Source organism: Haliotis rubra, unplaced genomic scaffold (assembly GCF_003918875.1).
Source record: "Haliotis rubra isolate DU_JTF1 unplaced genomic scaffold, ASM391887v1 Scf708, whole genome shotgun sequence".
Taxonomy (NCBI): domain Eukaryota; kingdom Metazoa; phylum Mollusca; class Gastropoda; order Lepetellida; family Haliotidae; genus Haliotis; species Haliotis rubra.
In genome coordinates this window covers 197503-218487 of record NW_025767422.1, presented here as the reverse complement: position 1 = coordinate 218487, position 20985 = coordinate 197503, and the positions used below count along the sequence as shown (strand labels likewise).

At 45.3% G+C, this 20985-nt stretch overlaps 1 protein-coding gene across 1 annotated transcript; it reads left to right on the top strand.

Annotated features, from left to right (window-relative positions):
- Window positions 1-1014: 1014 nt before the first annotated feature.
- On the top strand, window positions 1015-19049 carry LOC124259045 (annulin-like). Its single transcript, XM_046693125.1, has 15 exons — window positions 1015-1054; window positions 3679-3963; window positions 4429-4701; window positions 5575-5693; window positions 6297-6410; window positions 6915-7089; window positions 7730-7874; window positions 8145-8257; window positions 8698-8863; window positions 10225-10355; window positions 15197-15303; window positions 16433-16637; window positions 17240-17400; window positions 17922-18067; window positions 18887-19049. The coding sequence occupies exons 1-15, from the start codon at window positions 1015-1017 to the stop codon at window positions 19047-19049; spliced, it is 2343 nt and encodes a 780-aa protein (XP_046549081.1).
- Window positions 19050-20985: the final 1936 nt, after the last annotated feature.

Genomic DNA, 20985 nt, shown 5'->3' with positions numbered 1-20985 from the left:
ACCAGTTTGATTGGCATTTAAATTGGCAGGTTTTAGAAGTTGATGAGTATTTAATGGATGACTGGTTAGCCTACCTTTCATTTGATAACTGACTATGAAGACATATATCAGTCGACATATACTTCATGCCAACCAGTAATGTAGGGTCCCTTGCTGTATTTATTCACCACTTGACTAGTATGAATACATATGCTATGAATATCAATTACTTAGAGATAGACCTGATATAAAATTCGAGGCTGAATTATGCTTTCGATCCACGTGCGGCCACGTGCCTAGAATATGTGTTATCTTCAACACTGACAGAGGCCGCCATATTTACCAACAGGTAAGAGCTTGGATATTAACGTTTTCCTGAGCATCATCAAACCAGGTATGTAGTTTGAAATAACCGATCATTCGGGGCTGGTGTTTTATTTCTGAATAGTTATAATAAATTCTCTAAGAATATATTTTCACCATTCTTCAATTTTTATAACCAAATTTCCGATATTGGCATTTATTTTTTGACATAATTGGTTTAGAATCTTAGTTTTGGTTACTGTACTGACTGTTCTACAGTAAATATTCGTGTATGTTCACACTGATATGACTGCTCCTCTAACTGTTGATAGACCCAAGGGCACCACTTTGGTGAAACACACGAACATAGGTATTGTGTTGACAAACCTAGAAACGTATATATCAGGGGGAAATCGGATTCGAACCCGCGATCATTTTCATGCTATCGAGATCCTGTAGTCTTACTTTTATGTCGCAGTGCTAGGTGCTTCTCTTGTTTGTGCCAGGAAACATGAACCTTGATTTGTCAGCACAATTCCTGTCTGTAAACATCCATCTAAAGTTTAATCTTCCTCACTAAGCTGAACAAAAGTAATTTTCACAGAAATACTACTCACAGCGGCGTAAAATCCTTCTCACTCACTCACTCATTCCGTCAGGAAGTATTCTTGTAAGGAAAGTCTGCATCTACGTCGTCGTCGGAGGTTCAGGACGCCGCCATGTTCAGACGGTATGGAGGAAACACACCGCGCACGTCCACGAGCAGACCACGGTACGTCCCGGAGAATTTCTATATAGTAACTTCATTAAATCCGTTATGAATTATATTATACATAAACATATTATGCAATATATTATGTATAGTTCTTAGGGAATTTAAGATCTGGAAAAATAACCTTCATCACATTTTTGTATTTCATCAAAATTCAACCTAAGCTTCTAAGTTTTCGGTTATTTTCGGATTGTACTGTACGGATTGTTTATAATTTCTTATGGCTCCTCCCGGCAAATAGCTGCAAAGTTGCTGATGCTTCGTAATATAAGCAAATTTTACTCACTCACTCAAGACATGGTTATGTTGGATTCTGTGACAATTATAAGGACCGAATAAGATGTGGATAAACACTGCACTTATACTCCTGGGCCTAGATTTTAGAAGCTCTCTTAGCGCTAAGATAGTCGTAAGTTAATGTTAATGTATGGCACTTACGACTATCTTAGCGCTAAGAGAGCTTCGAAAATCTAGGCCCTGGCTCTCTTAGCGTTAAGATAGTCTTAAGTGCCATACATCAACATTAACTTACGACTATCTTAGCGCTAAGAAAATCTAGGCCCTGGTCCAAATGTTTGAGACAATACGATAATATCGGACGTAATTAAAACCTCGATTTACCATCAGCTGGAGTTTGAGACTTGAGCCGCACTACTATACAAGAGCTCATGTCTTTTATCGACCGTTATTTGTAACCTGTCGATCACTATGCATGTTAAGCAACTATGTTCCCAGGGTGATCCCGAGTGATGAGAGCGTGTACCCCACCTACTCCTATGGACGACGTCGACCGCGAGTATGGGACCGCGACAGAATCTTTTGGGGTCCCAAAGACATTACACTTTACTGCGGTATGAACTCACTCAATATATCTCTCACCAAAAGTTAAGACAACCATAAAATGATATATGATATTGTTTATATTATTTGTAAATCGTGTTTGTACGATTGTAACCGAATAGTCCATTCTAATTTTTTTGAAAAATCTGTAAAATGTTGGTTTTTTAGAGAAAAAGACAATAAATGTTTTTTAAGAAAAATAATATGCAATGTAATAAAAGATATTACGCATATATGACATTACACACACAAGCACGCACACATGTGATTATCTGTCACAATACATTCAATGGACGTAACAGGCAATCAGTGATGACGAATATCTAGATGAATCACTGGCAGTCAGTAATGAAACCAGGTGTTCACGGAATGGGTAAACGTGTCCTGCTCTTCGTGTAGCACCCGTCATTCACACATTGTCAATAAAGACTCACACATTGTCAATAAAGACTCACACATTGTCAATAAAGACTCACACATTGTCAAAAAAGACTCACACATTGTCAATAAAGAAGTAATACTCACTCAGCGACCTGTAAACAAACCGTCTGGACCAGGCAATCCAGTGACAGTGTAAGGTTAGCTGTCCCCTTATATGAGTGTGTCCCACAAGCTATCTGAGTGTTACGACGGTCATATGTGTTATATAGTGTCGGATTGGTAGTCGTAGAGTGGATCGCTCTGGCAGCTGTGGTTTTAAATTTATGCAAAAATTAGAATGCTATGTTGATCATTAATCACTCCGGCTAGTGCAACCTTGACGGTTGGTTGGTCGGTTGTTGATAACGCCGCACTCAGCATTAAAAGACTAATGAAAATGTCGTCAAAATGAAGTGTGCACCCCCATCCCCCACCCCACCCTCCCCTTCCTCAAAAAGCTGTACCCGCCCCTGTTTAGAATTTGTCTTCAGTAACCCATGTTTGTCGTAAGCGGCGACTACCGGCATCCAGTGGTCAGGTCTTTTGTCCGTTGTATTCCAAATGCAATGCCCGATGCTCATGACGTCAATCATCTGGATGTCTGACCCATTCTCTATTATTTATGACCACCGACAGAGAGCTGGTACTTTGCTTAGTGTTGCTTCAAACGAAAGACAACTCTCCAGTTATTGCTGGAACTACTACATACATAACATCACACTGTGACGTTATAGTGCCTGATCGACTGAACATACTTGGCAGCCAATTAGTCTGATTCCAGTTACCGTCTAAGCTTCAGGTTTCCACACATCAAGTGAACAGCCTATTTGGGCGATAGCAAATAAACGATCGGTGGATGGATCACTGGGTCCTGAATCCGTGAAGATCCGGGTTAGAATTGTTTTTCAGCAACCCTTGCTTGTCGTACGAGGCGCCTGGTCAGATTCGTATCCCAGTTGTGTAGATCGATGTTCATACTGGTGATCACAGGGTTCAGTTGTGTAGATCGATGTTCATACTGGTGATCACAGGGTTCAGTTGTGTAGATCGATGTTCATACTGGTGATCACAGGGTTCAGTTGTGTAGATCGATGTTCATACTGGTGATCACAGGGTTCTCTGGACCAGACTTGAATATTTGCAAACCGTCGCCGTATAGCTTGAATATTGCTGAATGTGGCGTTAAACATCAAACAAACAAATAAAACGAATCGAACATACTGGGCAGCCAATTGACCGGATTCCAGTAACCGTTAAGGCAAGAGGCCTTCATAGATCAGTGGGGGCAGCCTATATGGGAGAGAGCAAATGAAGGATCTGTGGATTGATCATGGGATACTGAAGTATTGCCTGTCTATGTGCAGATTCCGATGAGGAGGACAACGAGGAGGAATGCATCTCCGAAGTGATCTCCCCCTTGCTCGAGACCAAGCTGCACGTGACGCACGTGGACCTGCACGTGCCGGACAACACAGCTGCCCACCACACTGACCGCTATGAGTGCACCAGCGACCGGGTCAGGGAGAGTGACAGTACTGAGCAGAAGGCGCGACTGGTCCTCCGTCGAGGGCAGGAGTTCAAGATCACTCTCCACTTCGACAGACCTTACGATATTCCTAAAAATGACATCACGCTCACCTTTCACTTGGGTATGTACCAGTACTGCAAAGAACCGACACTTCTAAAATATTCTTCGAGGTGTTCCGTTTTATACATTACAAGTAAATGAGAAAGATATAATTCGAATCCGTGGTGTAGTGGTTAGAGCGTCCGCCCGGAGAGCGGAAGGTCGAGGGTTCTATCCCGACCGCGTCATACCAAAAGACGTTAAAGTATGGTACTTGTTGGTCCCTGCCTGGCGCTCGGCATTAATGGGTACAACAAGGACTGGTCGGCTCGAGTCAGTATAATGTGTCTGAGTGGGGTGTTCATGCTTCACTGCGGCATGGTATCTCAGTGGGCTAGCGCTATAAAACCAGCTTAAGTCTGGGCTAGTACAAGCAGCCGCACATACACATACACACGCATGCACGTCGTCATATGAGCAAACTATTCTCAAGCACGACGTAAAACCCAATTTCACCTCACCTCACCTCACTCTATCAATCTTACAGAGGGCAGCTACAAGGCAGCACGGACCACCAGCGCCACTATAAAGGTTGACGAGTCTGGAGATACCAGCTTCGACAAGAAGAGGTGGGGTGCCTCCGTGGTTCGACAGGAGAACAAATCTCTGACGCTGTCGGTGTTCGCGCCAGCGTACATCCCCGTGGGAGAGTGGGACTTCAGCGTGACTACTATCGTTGACGTCAAGGACGGCGAAGACCTAATCTGGGAGTACAAGCACAACGAACAAATCTACATCATCTTCAATCCCTGGTGTAAAGGTAACAGTCTGAAAGCACCATGGTGATATTGTCATGTGGCAGTGTTATATATTGTGTAAAGTCGAATACATTGTATATATGGATAGTGAGTGAGAGAGTGTGGCTTTACGCCGCTTTTAGCAATATTCCAGCAATATCACGGCGGGGTACACCAGAGATGGGCTTCACACATTGTACCCATGTGATAAATAGAACCCGGGTCTTCAGCGTAACGAGCGGACGTTTGAATCCGAGCTCACCTCCCCGGGTAGTCAGTGAGGGTAGTATGTTTAGACTTGTACCAGATGTAGAAAATAAATCGGGAAAGTGCTACAAGGAGTTGATTCCAGTACCATCTGCCATCTGAGAGTATTGCAGAGTTTTCTCGCAGTTTACTTTTGACGCCAAAAGAAACGTTACCCTCCTTCCTTAATGACGGAGGTACCTATCTTCAGCTGGCGTTCTCTGCCTGGCGCTCGGCATTAATGGGTACAAGGACTGGTCGGCTCGGAGTCAGTATAATGTGTCTGAGTGGGGTACTTCACTGCGGCATAGTATCTCAGTGGGCTAGCACTATAAAACCAGCTTAAGTCTGTGCTAGTACAAGCAGCCGCACATACACATACACACGCCTGCACGTCGTCATATGAGCGAAATATTCTCAAGCACGACGTTAAACCCACTTTCACCTCACCTCACCTCACCTCACCTCACCTTTAACGGAAATGTCCGAAATGTTGATACTGATGGATCATAATATGTACATTAAGTATGTTTGGCCCAAATTTGCTTTAAGCCTTCTGAGCCTAACAAGGAGCTTACTAAGTGAATGGTATTGTTATAATTATTATGAATGTAATCTCTTCCAATTGTCATTTCTCTGCTCTCTCACAGATGACTGGGTCTACCTGGAACACGAGGACTGGATGAAAGAGGCTGTTCTCAGTGACTCGGGCGTGTTGTACTTTGGTAGCCCGTATAGGGTCGGTGCCCGCCCTTGGTGGTTCGGGCAGGTAATATAGGCTACTGTCTACTGGCTGGTAGTTTCCTATGTTTATATCCAAATCGATTCATGTTTATTGCATGTGGGATGATATGTGTAAAGAACCCAAACAATCCCCAATGATCTATACGTAGAGTTCGTTTCGTTTGTATTTGTCAAAGACCTGGGTCCATCTCCAGACCACTCAGATCATCTCACTTTAACAGAACAAGGAGACAAATGCTAAGAGTCCTACGTCTCATGCTTCTAATCTTCGCAGACATAAATGGAAACATAAACACCGTAAATTCTGTTAATTATGCCTTTAAGTATACTTATCTCCGGTGATGATACTCTCAGATATAACTAAATTCCTCAGTGTTTCACACTTGCAGTAGTGAGTGAGTTTAATTTTACGCCGCACTCAGCAATATTCCAGCTATATGGCGGCGGTCTGTAAATAATCGAATCTGGACCAGATAATCCAGTGATCAACAGCATGAGCATCGATCTACGCAATTGGGAACCGATGACATGTGTCAACCAAGTCAGAGAGCTTGACCAACCGATCCCGTTAGTCACCTCTTACACACACTTGCAGTAAGTACCAGCCATTATCTGTGTTGCGTTACAGTTTGATGACGGCATCCTGGAAGCTGCCTTGCATCTCATCAGGAAGGGTTTCGGCTACGAGGCATCACCTGCCATGGGGGACGCTACTAAGGTGGCACGACTTCTGGCCAAGCTGGTGAGTGAGGAGTTCACGGTTGTTTTGTTGTTTAACGCCGCACTCTGCAATATGTCAGCTATATGGTGGCGGTCTGTAAATAATCAAGTCTGGACCAGACAATCCAGTCATCAACAGCATGAGCATCGATCTGCGCAATTGGGGATACGATGACATGGGTCAACCAAGTCAGCGAGCCTGACCACACGATCCCGTTAGTCGCCTCTTACGAAGACCAGCTCTAATCCGGATATTCACTGGGGAAACATGCATGGGTTACTGAAGACGAATTGTAACCCGGATCTTCACGGGTATAACGTCTTGTAAATACAGTCAGGAAGCTGTTGACTTAAATACGTCCTCGGCATGCTAAATCACGGGACTAAATCACTGCAACTATCTTCTTTAGCAGGATACAGGGTATAATAATACAGACGTTTCTTTCTTCTACTAATCAGCGTTAAGGTTATGCTCATTCTAATTTTCCATTTATCCCTTACCAAAAACACCCGTTTGTTTCCTCAGGTGAACGCCCCTGACGATGACGGCGTGGTGATGGGCAACTGGACAGGGGAGTACGAAGGGGGAACTTCCCCCTCAACCTGGGTTGGCAGCGTGAAGATTCTCCGGGAGTACATGTCCACAGCAAAGCCGGTCAAGTTCGGACAATGCTGGGTATTCGCTGGTGTTCTTACAACAGGTACAAGCGGTTAATTGGGTTGTTTCTTTTCGTTGATAGTAAGGTTCGCAGTTGCTTTGAACTCGATTCACATTCATCGCGTAGTGGCAAGTTAAGGTAGGGGGGATGTTAAGCAGAGATGGCTCGAAATTCATTAACTCGGACTGCCAGATTAAGTTGGAAGGAAAGCTGAAAGAGTGGTTGACATAATATTTACCACTTCAATGATACTCAAGTGCAGGTGTGCTACCCAGTTTCATCATCGATGACAGTTTCTAAAGGGCACAGTAAAAGCGGCGTCAATGAGCACTGGTCAAAACGGCCATCTTTTGGTTCATAAATCTAATATCGCATTTCGAGGACACAATCACGGGTTGCCACACTGAACATGGAATACTGATTGCCGACATAGCTAAACTGCCCAAAACATCTATTGATAATCTCAGCATCACAAATAATCCAATTTTCATGCCAACGCTTAACACTGGGTGGCCCGGGAAGATCCGGGTTAGAATTAGTCAGACTCTCTGACTTGGTTGATGCATGTCATCGTATCCCAACTGCGTAGATCGATGTTCATGATATCTGTCACTGGATTGCTGAGTTTGACGTTAAACAACAAACATACACATGTTAACAGTGGCTTGTGGTCTGTTTAAAGTGTGCCGAGCGTTGGGCATGCCATGCCGTAACATCACCAACTTCTCCTCTGCTCACAACACCGACGCCGACCACCTCAGCGTCGACAGGATCAACGTGAAGGATGAGAACGGCGAATGGATAGACATCTCCAACGACTCCGTCTGGTAAGTTCTGTAGGGAGAGTGACAAGCCCTGGTTGGTTGACGTTAGCTAGTGTCACCTCTCCAGCATGTCCCACAAGCTCAGCATGACCCGAGTTACATCTCAGAAAGAAGAGCAACCACTTCGTAGCCATCAGTTGTAGCCTGTGTTCTGACATCTTTACTGGCGTGTCTAAGAAGTCAAATCTCCTCAGAAGCACGCATCTGTGAAATACATAATGCATGCTTCAATTTGCAGTCGTTTACGGTTCTTTAACAAACTCCTCAATTCAGGAATTTCCATGTGTGGAACGAAGTGTGGATGAGGCGACCAGATCTGAGCGACAGCAACGAATACGACGGGTGGCAGGTGATCGACGCCACCCCACAGGAGACCAGCTACGACGGTAAGTTGTCCTGCCTTCTTAAATTGCTACAATGTTGACATAATCTAAACCAGTGCCGTTCCAGATATGATCGTTGGTGCACCAGCGTTAAACAACGCTCACAGTTCAATCCTATCCACAAAGTAAAGAACGGCGCAACTCCCATGCAATAGCATGGATTGTAATAGCGTCATTGACATCGTTGTCGCCGCAGTCAACAATATTCCATCCTCACAACTGATCATGAGGCGTGTAAATACTTTGACAATCGTTCCGAAAACGATGACACGTAATAAGCCTTGTCACCGATCCCAGCAAGCTATCAGATTCATACTGGTCTAGCTTTCCGCCAAGCATGTTTTACTGAGGAGACTAAGGTCCTTCTTGGACTAGATATGTCAAACATATGTATAATATAGTATCTATGTCGTGTAATTCATGGTGTCCGTCCTGATTCCCAGGAGTGTACACGTGTGGTCCGTGTCCAGTGAAGGCCATCAAGGAGGGAGACATCAACGTGGGGTCCGACGGTGCCTTCATCTTCAGCGAGGTGAACGCCGACACTGTGGAGTGGAAGAGGGACGAGAAGACGGGCATGCTGGTGGAGACCAAGCGGATCCCCAACAGGTAGAATACTGGGGTGGGGCGTAGTACTGGAAGGTGGGATGCTGTGCTGAGGGGTGGGATGCTATACTGAGGGTCAGGGTGCAATACTGGAGGTGGGGTGCAGTACTGGGTGGGATGGGGTGCAGTACTAAGGGTCGGGGTGCAGTACTGAGGGGTGGGATACTATACTGAGGGTCGGGGTGCAATACTGAGGGTTTGGGTGCTATATTGAGGGGCGGGGTGCTGCAGTACTGGGGGTCGGGGCGCAGTACTGAGGGTGCAGTGCAGTACTGAGGGTTTGGTGCTGCAGTACTGAGGGTCGGGGTGCAGTACTGACAGGTGGGATCCTATACTGAGGGGTGGGTGATGCAGAACTGAGGGTCGGGATGCAGTACTGAGGGTTTGGGGTGCTGCAGTGCTGAGGGTAGCTGTGCAGTACTGGCAGGTGGGATCCTATACTGAGGGGTGGGGTGCTGCAGTACTGAGGATCGGGGTGCAGTACTGGGAGTGGGGATCCTATACTGAGGGGTGGGGTGCTGCAGTACTGAGGGTCGGGGTGCAGTACTGGCAGGTGGGATCCTATACTGAGGGGTGGGGTGCTGCAGTACTGAGGGTCGGGGTGCAGTACTGGCAGGTGGGATCCTATACTGAGGGGTGGGGTGCTGCAGTACTGAGGGTCGGGGTGCAGTACTGGCAGGTGGGATCCTATACTGAGGGGTGGGGTGCTGCAGTACTGAGGGTCGGGGGTGCAGTACTGGCAGGTGGGATCCTCCTATACTGAGGGGTGGGGTGCTGCAGTACTGAGAGTCGGGGTGCAGTAGTGGCAGGTGGGATCCTATACTGAGGGGTGGGGTGCTGCAGTACTGAGAGTAGGGGTGAAGTACTGGGAGGTGGGATCCTATACTGAGGGATGGGGTGCTGCAGTACTGAGAGTAGGGGTGAAGTACTGGGAGGTGGGATCCTATACTGAGGGGTGGGGTGCTGCAGTACTGAGGGTCGGGGTGCAGTACTGGGAGGTGGGATTCTATAAAGAGGGGTGGGGTTCTGCAGTACTGAGAGTAGGGGTGAAGTACTGATCTAGAGTAGGGGTGAAGTACTGATCTAGTGTAGGGGTGAAGTACTGATCTAGTGTAGGGGTGAAGTACTGATCTAGTGTAGGGGTGAAGTACTGATCTAGAGTAGAAGTACTCAAGTACTATCTAGTGTAGGATGGATGGTAAAGTGTATGATAAAAGTAAAATGTAGTAAATTGAAACGACGGCTAAAAAAACCCATCTAGCCTGATTACCGATTGGACGTTAGGATAATTGTACCATTTAGAGCATATGCTGTTTGTTGTATATAAGTTACACGGCGATATATACGTAATCTCGTTGTTCCAGTATTGGCTTCTGTATGTCCACCCACATCCCTAACGGACGCTCGTTCCGAGGGGAGACGATGGGCTCCCTCAACTACGGTCCGGACAAGTTGGAGCGTCTGGATGTCACTGACGAATATAAGTACCGAGAGGGTGAGCACTACACTCAAACTTAGTAAACAACTCAAGTGTAAAGAAGGTCAGGTGCAAAAGTTCAAATCTGTAGTTACAAAGGCGTTTAAAAATGTACCCCTTTTTGAAGTTATGAAACGAGGATCGTGATTGATGGAAAACAAGCTGAAGAGGTGACACACAATCACCACTCGTTCACAGCCTTAAAATTTAGGAACTCCGATTTTTGTCGGACATTAAACGAGTATGTGCCGCCACAACCGTAGATCGGTCGGCATAAGTAGTTATAGGCTGAATATAGTAATGCTTGGAATGAAGCGCACAAACCAGGCGGCCCAAAACACAACATCTCAGTGTCATGTCTGAAAAGTTTGTCATCCACTTAAGATTGATCCCCGGACACCTGCATTTTGCCATGAAGTAAGGCCCTAATGCATTAAACATATCTACCTTGATGGATAAGGGCGTTCTTGTCAATGGACATGTTTGACTTGTGGGCGTCGTTTCTTTAAAATATTGATAAGGTATGCCTATATTATTGGATTCTTGAAATACAATCAAGCCATGTGAATATTTTTTGTTATCAAGTATGTAATGTGTTTACAACCAGTGGTTGAAATGTGCTGGCATTTAGTTCAACACTCTTGCGTGCCATGTGTCAGGTGAACTAAGACACGACACATCAGATTTGTTGTGCAGAAATAGTTAACTTTCAAGTTTGATACAGAGTTTCCGCAGTGTTCCAATGGTGTTCCTGCAGCAAGAACTTCCAAATGGGAGAAGATGACATCTTTCCAGAGCCAGAGTGATAATGTAATGTGTGTCAAAATGTATCTGACTCATGTGCCATAGTATCGGTGTCATGAGGCTGTATCTGATGATATGTCATGTATCAGTCATGTGTCATGTGTCATGAGACAGATGTATCTGGGTAATGTGTCATAAGGCAGGGGCTGTATCTGGATCATATGTCATGTGTCATGAGACAGTGTCAGTGATGTATCTGGGTAATGTGTCATAAGGCAGGGCTGTATCTGGTATCATGCGTCATGTGTCATGAGACAGAGATGTATCTGGGTAATGTGTCATAAGGCAGGGCTGTATCTGGTTCATGCGCCATGTGTCATGAGACAGAGCTGTATCTGGGTAATGTGTCATGAGGCAGGGCTGTATCTGGATCATATGTCATGTGTCATGAGACAGAGATGTATCTGGATCATATGTAATGTGTCATAAGGCAGGGCTGTATCTGGTTCATGCGCCATGTGTCATGAGACAGAGCTGTATCTGGGTAATGTGTCATAAGGCAGGGCTGTATCTGGATGATATGTCATGTGTCATGAGGCAGGGCTGTATCTGGTTCATGCGCCATGTGTCATGAGACAGAGATGTATCTGGGTAATGTGTCATAAGGCAGGGCTGTATCTGGTTCATGCGCCATGTGTCATGAGACAGAGATGTATCTGGGTAATGTGTCATAAGGCAGGGCTGTATCTGGATCATATGTGTCATGAGACATATGTGTATCTGTATCTGTATGTGTCATGAGGCAGGGCTGTATCTGGTTCATGCGCCATGTGTCATGAGACAGAGATGTATCTGGGTAATGTGTCATAAGGCAGGGCTGTATCTGGATGATGTGTCATGTCAGAGATGTGTCATAAGGCAGGGCATGACAGGGCTGTATCTGGATGATATGTCATGTGTCATGAGGCAGGGCTGTATCTGGTTCATGTGTCATGAGACAGATGTGGATCTGGGTAATGTGTCATGTGTCATGCGCCAGTGTCATGACAGAGATGTATCTGGGTAATGTGTGTCATAAGGCAGGGCTGTATCTGGATGATGCACCATGAGACAGAGATGTATCTGTCATGTGTCATGAGACAGAGCTGTGTATCTGGTTCATGTGTCATGAGACAGAGATGTATCTGGGCCATGTGTCATGAGACAGAGTGTCATGTGTCAGGCAGGGCTGTATCTGGATGATATGTCATGTGTCATGAGACAGAGATGTATCTGGGTAATGTGTCATGTCTAGAGGGCTGTATCTGGTGTCATGAGGCAGGGCTGTATCTGGTTCATGTGTCATCAGACAGAGATGTATCTGGGTAATGTGTCATGAGGCAGGGCTGTATCTGGTTCATGCGTCATGTGTCATGAGACAGAGATGTATCTGGGTAATGTGTCATAAGCCAGGGCTGTATCTGGATGATATGTCTTGTGTCATGAGACAGAGATGTATCTGGGCCATGTGTCATGAGACAGGGCTGTATCTGGTTCATATGCCATCATCATGAGACAGAGATGTATCTGTCATAGACAGATGTATGTATCTGGGTAATGTGTCATAAGACAGGGCTGTATCTGGATCATATGTCATGTGTCATGAGGCAGGGCTGTATCTGGTTCATGCGCCATGTGTCATGAGACAGAGATGTATCTGGGTAATGTGTCATAAGGCAGGGCTGTATCTGGTTCATGCGCCATGTGTCATGAGACAGAGATGTATCTGGGTAATGTGTCATGAGGCAGGGCTGTATCTGGATCATGATGTCATGACAGATGATGTATCTGGGTAATGTGTCATAAGGCAGGGCTGTATCTGGTTCATGCGCCATGTGTCATGAGACAGAGATGTATCTGGGTAATGTGTCATAAGGCAGGGCTGTATCTGGATCATATGTCATGTGTCATGAGGCAGGGCTGTATCTGGTTCATGCGCCATGTGTCATGAGACAGAGATGTATCTGGGTAATGTGTCATAAGGCAGGGCTGTATCTGGATCATATGTCATGTGTCATGAGACAGAGATGTATCTGGGTAATGTGTCATGAGACAGGGCTGTATCTGGATGATATGTCATGTGTCATGAGACAGGGCTGTATCTGGATGATATGCGTGTCATGAGACATGTGGCAGGGCTCATGAGACAGAGATGTATCTGGGTAATGTGTCATAAGGCAGGGCTGTATCTGGATCATATGTCATGTGTCATGAGGCAGATGTATCTGGATCTGGTGTCATGTGTCATGAGACAGAGCTGTATGTATCTGGTGTCATGTGTCATAAGGGTGTCTGGGTAGGTCATAAGCTGTATGAGACAGAGATGTATCTGTCAATGTGTCATAAGACAGGGCTGTATCTGGTCATATGTCATGTGTCATGAGACATGAGATGTGTATCTGGGTAATGTGTCATGAGAGCAGGGCTGTATCTGGTTCATGCGTCATGTGTCATGAGACAGAGATGTATCTGGGTAATGTGTCATAAGGCAGGCATGAGCAGGGCTGTATCTGGTTCATGCGCCATGTGTCATGAGACAGAGCTGTATCTGGGTAATGTGTCATAAGGCAGGGCTGTATCTGGTTCATGCGCCATGTGTCATGAGACAGAGATGTATCTGGGTAATGTGTCATAAGGCAGGGCTGTATCTGGATGATATGTCATGTGTCATGAGGCAGGGCTGTATCTGGTTCATGCGCCATGTGTCATGAGACAGAGATGTATCTGGGTAATGTGTCATAAGGCAGGGCTGTATCTGGATGATATGTCATGTGTCATGAGGCAGGGCTGTATCTGGTTCATGCGCCATGTGTCATGAGACAGAGATGTATCTGGGTAATGTGTCATAAGGCAGGGCTGTATCTGGATGATATGTCATGTGTCATGAGGCAGGGCTGTATCTGGTTCATGCGCCATGTGTCATGAGACAGAGATGTATCTGGGTAATGTGTCATAAGGCAGGGCTGTATCTGGATGTATCTGGGTCATGTGTCATATGTCAGGGCTGTATCTGGCAGACAGAGATGTATCTGGGTAATGTATGTATCTGGATGTGTCATGAGATGTCATGTGTCATGTGTCAGACAGGGCTGTATCTGGATGGCCATGTGTCATGAGACATATAGATGTATCTAGGTATGTGTCATGAGACAGGGCTGTATCTGGTTCATGCGCCATGTGTCATGAGACAGAGATGTATCTGGGTAATGTGTCATAAGGCAGGGCTGTATCTGGATCATATGTCATGTGTCATGAGACAGAGATGTATCTGGGTAATGTGTCATGAGGCAGGGCTGTATCTGGATCATATGTCATGTGTCATGAGACAGAGATGTATCTGGGTAATGTGTCATAAGGCAGGGCTGTATCTGGATGATATGTCATGTGTCATGAGACAGAGATGTATCTGGTTCATGTGTCATGAGACAGAGATGTATCTGGGTAATGTGTCATAAGACAGGGCTGTATCTGGATGATATGTCATGTGTCATGAGGCAGGGCTGTATCTGGTTCATGCGCCATGTGTCATGAGACAGAGATGTATCTGGGTAATGTGTCATAAGGCAGGGCTGTATCTGGATCATATGTCATGTGTCATGAGGCAGGGCTGTATCTGGTTCATGCGCCATGTGTCATGAGACAGAGATGTATCTGGGTAATGTGTCATAAGGCAGGGCTGTATCTGGATGATATGTCATGTGTCATGAGACAGGGCTGTATCTGGTTCATGCGCCATGTGTCATGAGAGCAGGGATGTATCTGGTGCCATAAGGCGCTGTGTCATGAGACAGAGATGTATCTTGGTCAAGTGCTATGTGTCATGAGTCAGGGATGTATCTTTGCCATCCGCTGTGTGCTATGAGACAGGGGTGTATCTGGGACCATATGTCATGATCATGTGTAATGAGACGGGTGTGTCTGTGTCATGTGTTGTATTACAGGAATGCATATGGGGCCATGTGCCATGTGTCAAGGAACAGGGGTGTATCTGGGACCATGTTTTGTATGTAATGCGACAGAGGTGTATGGCTCCATACGTTGTATGTACATTTTACTGTTACTTCGTCCCTGTACAGGTAGTGCCAGAGAACGCATCGTTGTCCGTAAGGCTGAGATGATGTTCCGAAGGGCGGCGGCTTATCGAAATGGGTTTGAAAGTGACAGAAGGAAGGCGGCATTGGAGGTAGTATAGCATGTACTGGCAAACAAGGATAAGTTGAGCACCGACCTGACAATTGACCCGTATTAGCAATTTAGCATGTATGAGTGCCGCCCACTGGCGCTTGCCATTATTAGCGAAGGGGTGCCAGGTTGTCCGCGATCAAGTGTAGTGCAACTTGCTACAACGACGTGAGAGTCTTACGAGCAAGGCGTGTGCAGCTACGCGCGGAATCGATTTCATCGTCATGCAATGCCTACATCTGCTCTACCTTTCACAAACCAAATGGGTTTGCTCATTGCCGTGCACCGCCTACGTCTCGTAAACGCGTTCTCTGCGCCGGTCCAACTTATCCATGTTTGCAAGTAGATAGTTTCACACTATCAGTCCTCTTGTTTATGTTTTTAAACTTTTCTTGCATTTCCTTTGATACAAAATTAATATGTGTAAAAAAATATTATTCTTGAAGAAAATTAAAATTTTGTTTGATAAAATCCAAAATATAAATGACATGTGAAAATATGATGAATTGATGTAGTTCCGTCACGTCTAACCTGTGCAAGAGGCAACTAACGGGATCGGGAAGTCAGGCTCGCGGACTTGGTTGATACATGACATCGTCCCCCGGTTACATGGATCGATGCTCATGATGTTGATCACTGGATTGTTTGGTCTAAACTCGATTATTTATAGTTGAAATATTGTAACGTTAAACAACAAACAAACAAAACCTCTTGCCTGTAAACTTTACATGAAACAATATGGTCTTGGTGGTTAATAACGACTGACATGGTGAGATCATACACAGACGTATAAGTTCTTTCATAGTCCTAGGTTCACCTATGCAAGATTTAGATTAACATTATCCACGTCATCGTCACTCGGAGATGCAAAACAGTCTGTGTTTAGGGAAGGTCTTTTCTTAATATACATTAAGGTTGTTTGTGATGTTTCTAATACTAGGGGCGGTGGGGTAGCCTAATGGTTAAAGCGTCCGCTCGTGACTCCGAACAGCCGGGTTCGAATCCCGACATGGGTACAATGTGTGATGCCCATTTCTTGTGTCCCCGGCCCGCCGTAATATTGCTAAAAGCGGCGTAAAACTATACTCACTCAGTCACTTCTAATATTATGTCATGCTTGTATTTGCCAGACCGTAAGCATTGAATTGGAACAGGAGGAGGATATATTTGTGGGCAACGGCTTCGAGTTTGTTGTGACTGTCAGGAACTCCGGGAATGCTGCCCGCACTGTGAAACAGTTGGTTATCAAGGTGTACTACAAGACGTACTTCGACATCTACACAGGCATCGCCGGCGTTAGGAGGTTTGAAGCCTTCCCTGTAAACGGCGGAGATGGTGAGGGCTGACCCTGCTTTCAGAGAGAGAGAAGATTTGCGCGCACGCGCGCATGCGTGCGTGTGTGTGTGTGTGTGTGTGCGTGTTTATATTAGTGCCTGTGCCTCCGTGTGTGGGTGCTTGCGAGTCTGAGTCTACGTAAGTCATTAATTGTTACGTTTGTCTGCTGTTATTCTCTAATTGTTTCCTTTGTTTGATGTTTGTCTCTAATTGTTGCCTTTGTTTGATGTTTGTCTCTAATTGTTGCGTTTGTCTGATGTTTGTCTCTAATTGTTGCCTTTGTCTGCTGTGTTTGTCTCTAATTGTTGCGTTTGTCTGCTGTGTTTGTCGCTAATTCTTGCGTTTGTCTGCTGTGTTTGTCTCTAATTTTTGCATTTGTCTGTTGTGTTTGTCTCTTATTGTTGTGTTCGCTGTAAATGGCTAGGCGGAGGAATTTTAGGCATGCAATAACATCAAGGGATGAGTACCGATGACAGTTGTTTGTGACGTTAAGAAAAGTGAAGAAACATATCTGCCCTTACTTCCTCAAATGCTATACATGTACATCCTGCTCTCTTGCTGCTGTCTATTAGGTCAGGTGTCCTATTGCCCTATATTTCTAGCGGTGTCCTACCGGATCGCTGTTAACGAGGAGCGTGCGGCTAAACGTCCCCAAGATGGCTTCTACTTTGAGATCAAGGCTCTAGCAGAACTCAGCGATACTTCAGCATGTATTACAAGCAACATGGACTTCCGCCTGAGACGTCCTGACATTGTAATCGAGGTAAACTGAAAACACAACAGACGTGATATGAAGGCGTTATACCCGTCATAACCGCTTCCGGGGTCTAAGGGATACAGTGTTTGCCCTAGGCAGTGGAAGGTAGTTGGTTCGTTCCCCTGGCTGAACCATACCAAAGACCTTAAAAGATAGAATTTTGTTGCTAATCTCCTTGGCGGTCGGCATTACGGAAGTCTGCTCGGAGTCGGTAGATTCTGTCTGAGTGAGATACCTATATTAAAATGACGCTTTGTGTGTAGGACAGTTCGCAGAGGCTTAATATTGTACTGGAGTTTTGTATTTGAAAAGAGGGGCTGTTGGGTAGCCTAGTGGTTAAAGCATTCACGCCTAAGGCCCAGGTTCGATTCCCCACATGGGTACAATGTGTTAAGCCCATTTCTAGTGTCCCCCGCCGTGATTTTGCTGGAACATTGCTAAAAACGGCTTAAAATCATACTCGGTCATTCAGTATTTGAAAAGATCATTATTCCTTCTTCCATCAACTGCACTCTGTGGTATGGCAGGGTCCCGTGAGCTGTCGGCGGTCTGAGAAGATCGACGTCCAGGTGACCTTCACAAACCCGTTGAAGGTGACGCTCACCAACTGCCAGGTGGACATCGAAGGGGGATTCAAATTTATCAAACCTTCATCGGATAAGTTCCTAATTCCGTGAGTATTCTCTTGATAACTTCTTCATACTGTCAGTACGTGAGTATAATCCTCATACCGCGAGAATGACTTTGTTAAGTTTCTCATTCCGTGAGTATAACCTTGCTACGTTTCTGAGACCATGAATATAACCTTGATAAGTTCCTCATTCCGTGAATATAATCCGGCTTACTCAATCCAAGAATATTATATTGCAAAGCTCCACAAGCCGTTAAGATCATGATGCTGTGTTCATCATATCTCTCTAGCAACAATCCTCCTTCCGTGAATTCTTAGCCTCCCTGGCAACAGTCACGTTTCGGTGTGTACTTAACCACTTAAGGCAATCTTACATCAGTCCTCTTTCCGTGAGCACTTAAGATTCTCTAGCGTAAGTCCTGGATACTTAAGTCTTTCCAGCAGGTCATCCTTCCGTGGATCCTAGAATTTCCCTGGCAACAGTCCTCCTTCCGTGAGCACTTAAGATTCTCTAGCGTAAGTCCTGGATACTTAAGTTTTTCCAGCATGAGTCCTCCTTCTGTGAATCCTAGAATTTCTCTAGTAACAGTTCTCCTTCCGTGAGCACTTATGAGTTTCTAGTAACAGTCCACCTTCCGTGAGCACTGGCGTTTTTCTAGTACAAGTTACCCCCGTATGTACTGAAGTCTACAGAGCGCCTGGAATCAGATAAATGTTCTTATCGTCGTCTAGTCGTGTTGCAAGGAGCACTGATCCAGGGTTTAGTAGAGGATCAACAGACCTGGAATTTTACCTGACAAACACAGATTCGAATCGTGTAATATATTGTCAGGCTTGTGATGCATTTTCAATATTTTCCAGGAACATTGGACCTGGTCAGACGTGGCGAGAAACACTGACCGTAGTTCCCAAGCAACATCCAAAGGACAAGGACGAGAGGGATCTCACCATCGGGCTCCACTCCAAACAACTGGAGGACACCAGCGGACATTACACGGTCCACATCGACAAGGGATACTTTTAGTTGACTAAAGTCCACATCGACAAGGGATACTTTTAGTTGACTGCAGTTCACTTAGCCAGATACTAGATTTAGTTGACTAAAGTCTACGTCCACAAGGGATACTTTTAGTTGACTGCAGTTCACTTAGCCAGATACTAGGTTTAGTTGATTATAGTCTACATCCACAGGGGATACCTTTAGTTGACCGTAGTCTACATCCACAGGGGGTACTTTTAGTTGACTGTAGTTTACATAGCCAGGGACTAGGTTTAGTTGATAATAGTCTGCATCGACAAGGGATACTTTTAGTTGACTGTAGTCTACATCCACAAGGGGTACTTTTAGTTGACCATAGTCTACATCGACGAAGCATACTTTTAACTGACTGTAGTTTACATAGCCAGGGACTACGTTTAGTTGACCACACCACCGATTGTTTACACCGAGTATCACTACGTTTAATTGACTATAGTCTACATCGACGAGAACTACTTTTTGTTGACCACACCACAGATAGTCTACATCGAGTACCACTATGTATAGTTGACTATGGCCTACATCGACGAGGACTACTTTTAGTTGACCACACCACCGATAGCCTACATCGAATATCACTATGTTTAGTTGACTTTAGTCTACATCGACGAGGACTACATTTAGTTGACCACACCACCGGTAGTCTAAATCGAGTATCACTATGTTTAGTTGACTATAGTCTACATCGACGAGGACTACCTTTAGTTGACCATCCCAGGGCAAGTCTACAGCAGCAGGCAATATTTTAGATAACGCACCACCAATTGTTTAAATCGACGGGTCCAATTTCAACTGACCATCCCACGGCTGGTACGATCTTTAACCAACGTTTACTCTCCTACAGCCTTTTTAACAACACTGAAAAGAACTATTAGACTTACACAGACATCCTTTCACTGTAGCACCTCAGTGTTAAAACAGATGTTTTATTTAAGTATCAAATTGAAGTTTAACAGCCGGACTCAATGACCATCTTAGGTCAGCGATATTTATGACGACCTTTAACTGAGCTGAGCAAACTTTGACCTATGGTCGTCTTTCATCTACGTTTTATGCACCCAGTGGCTGTGAGATCAGAAATCGGACTTAATGAACCATGGTTATAAAGGAAATTTCCCCGCCCCCAACCTCTTCTCGTTACACCCACGTCCCCAACCTCTTCTAGTCACACCACCCACGTCCCCAACCGCAGCCTACGTGTGTATGTCACGAAGATCTTGCATTTTCAAACACATTGCTATTGCTTTTTTTTCCTTTGTGAATGTAACATAAATCATTTTTAACTGTGGCCGTGTTGTGTTGCGTTGTAGTTAGTGGCTCGAATGTTATCACGGCATGTTGCGTTGCAGTTAGTGGCGCGACTGTGGCCGTGTTGTGTTGCGTTGTAGTTAGTGGCTCGACTGTTATCACGTTGCGTTGTTGCGTTGTAGTTAGCGGCTCGACTGTTATCACGGTATGTTGCGTTGTAGTTAGTGGCTCGACTGTTATCACGGTATGTTGCGTTGTAGTTAGTGGCCCGACTGTTATCACGGTATGTTGCGTTGTAGTTAGTGGCTCGACTGTTATCACGTTGCGTTGTAGTTAGCGGCTCGACTGTTATCACGGTATGTTGCGTTGTAGTTAGTGGCTCGACTGTTATCACGGTATGTTGCGTTGTAGTTAGTGGCTCGACTGTTATCACTGTATGTTGCGTTGTAGTTAGTGGCCCGAATGTTATCACGGTATGCGTTGCGTTTATCACAGTAGTTAGTTGTAGTTAGTGGCGACTGTTATCACGTTGCGTTGTAGTTAGCGGCCCGACTGTTATCACGGTATGTTGCGTTGTAGTTAGTTGCGTTGTAGTTAGCGGCTCGACTGTTATCACGGTGTTATCACGGAATGTTGCGTTGTAGTTAGCGGCCCGAATGTTATCACGCTATGT

Excerpts from the sequence above, each read along its gene's own strand:
- LOC124259045 (XM_046693125.1), top strand. The coding sequence starts at position 1,015 with ATGGAGGAAACACACCGCGCACGTCCACGAGCAGACCACG. Across the intron at positions 8,864-10,224 it reads ACCAAGCGGATCCCCAACAG|TATTGGCTTCTGTATGTCCA; the intron begins GTAGAATACTGG and ends TCGTTGTTCCAG. Across the intron at positions 16,638-17,239 it reads CCCTGTAAACGGCGGAGATG|CGGTGTCCTACCGGATCGCT; the intron begins GTGAGGGCTGAC and ends CTATATTTCTAG.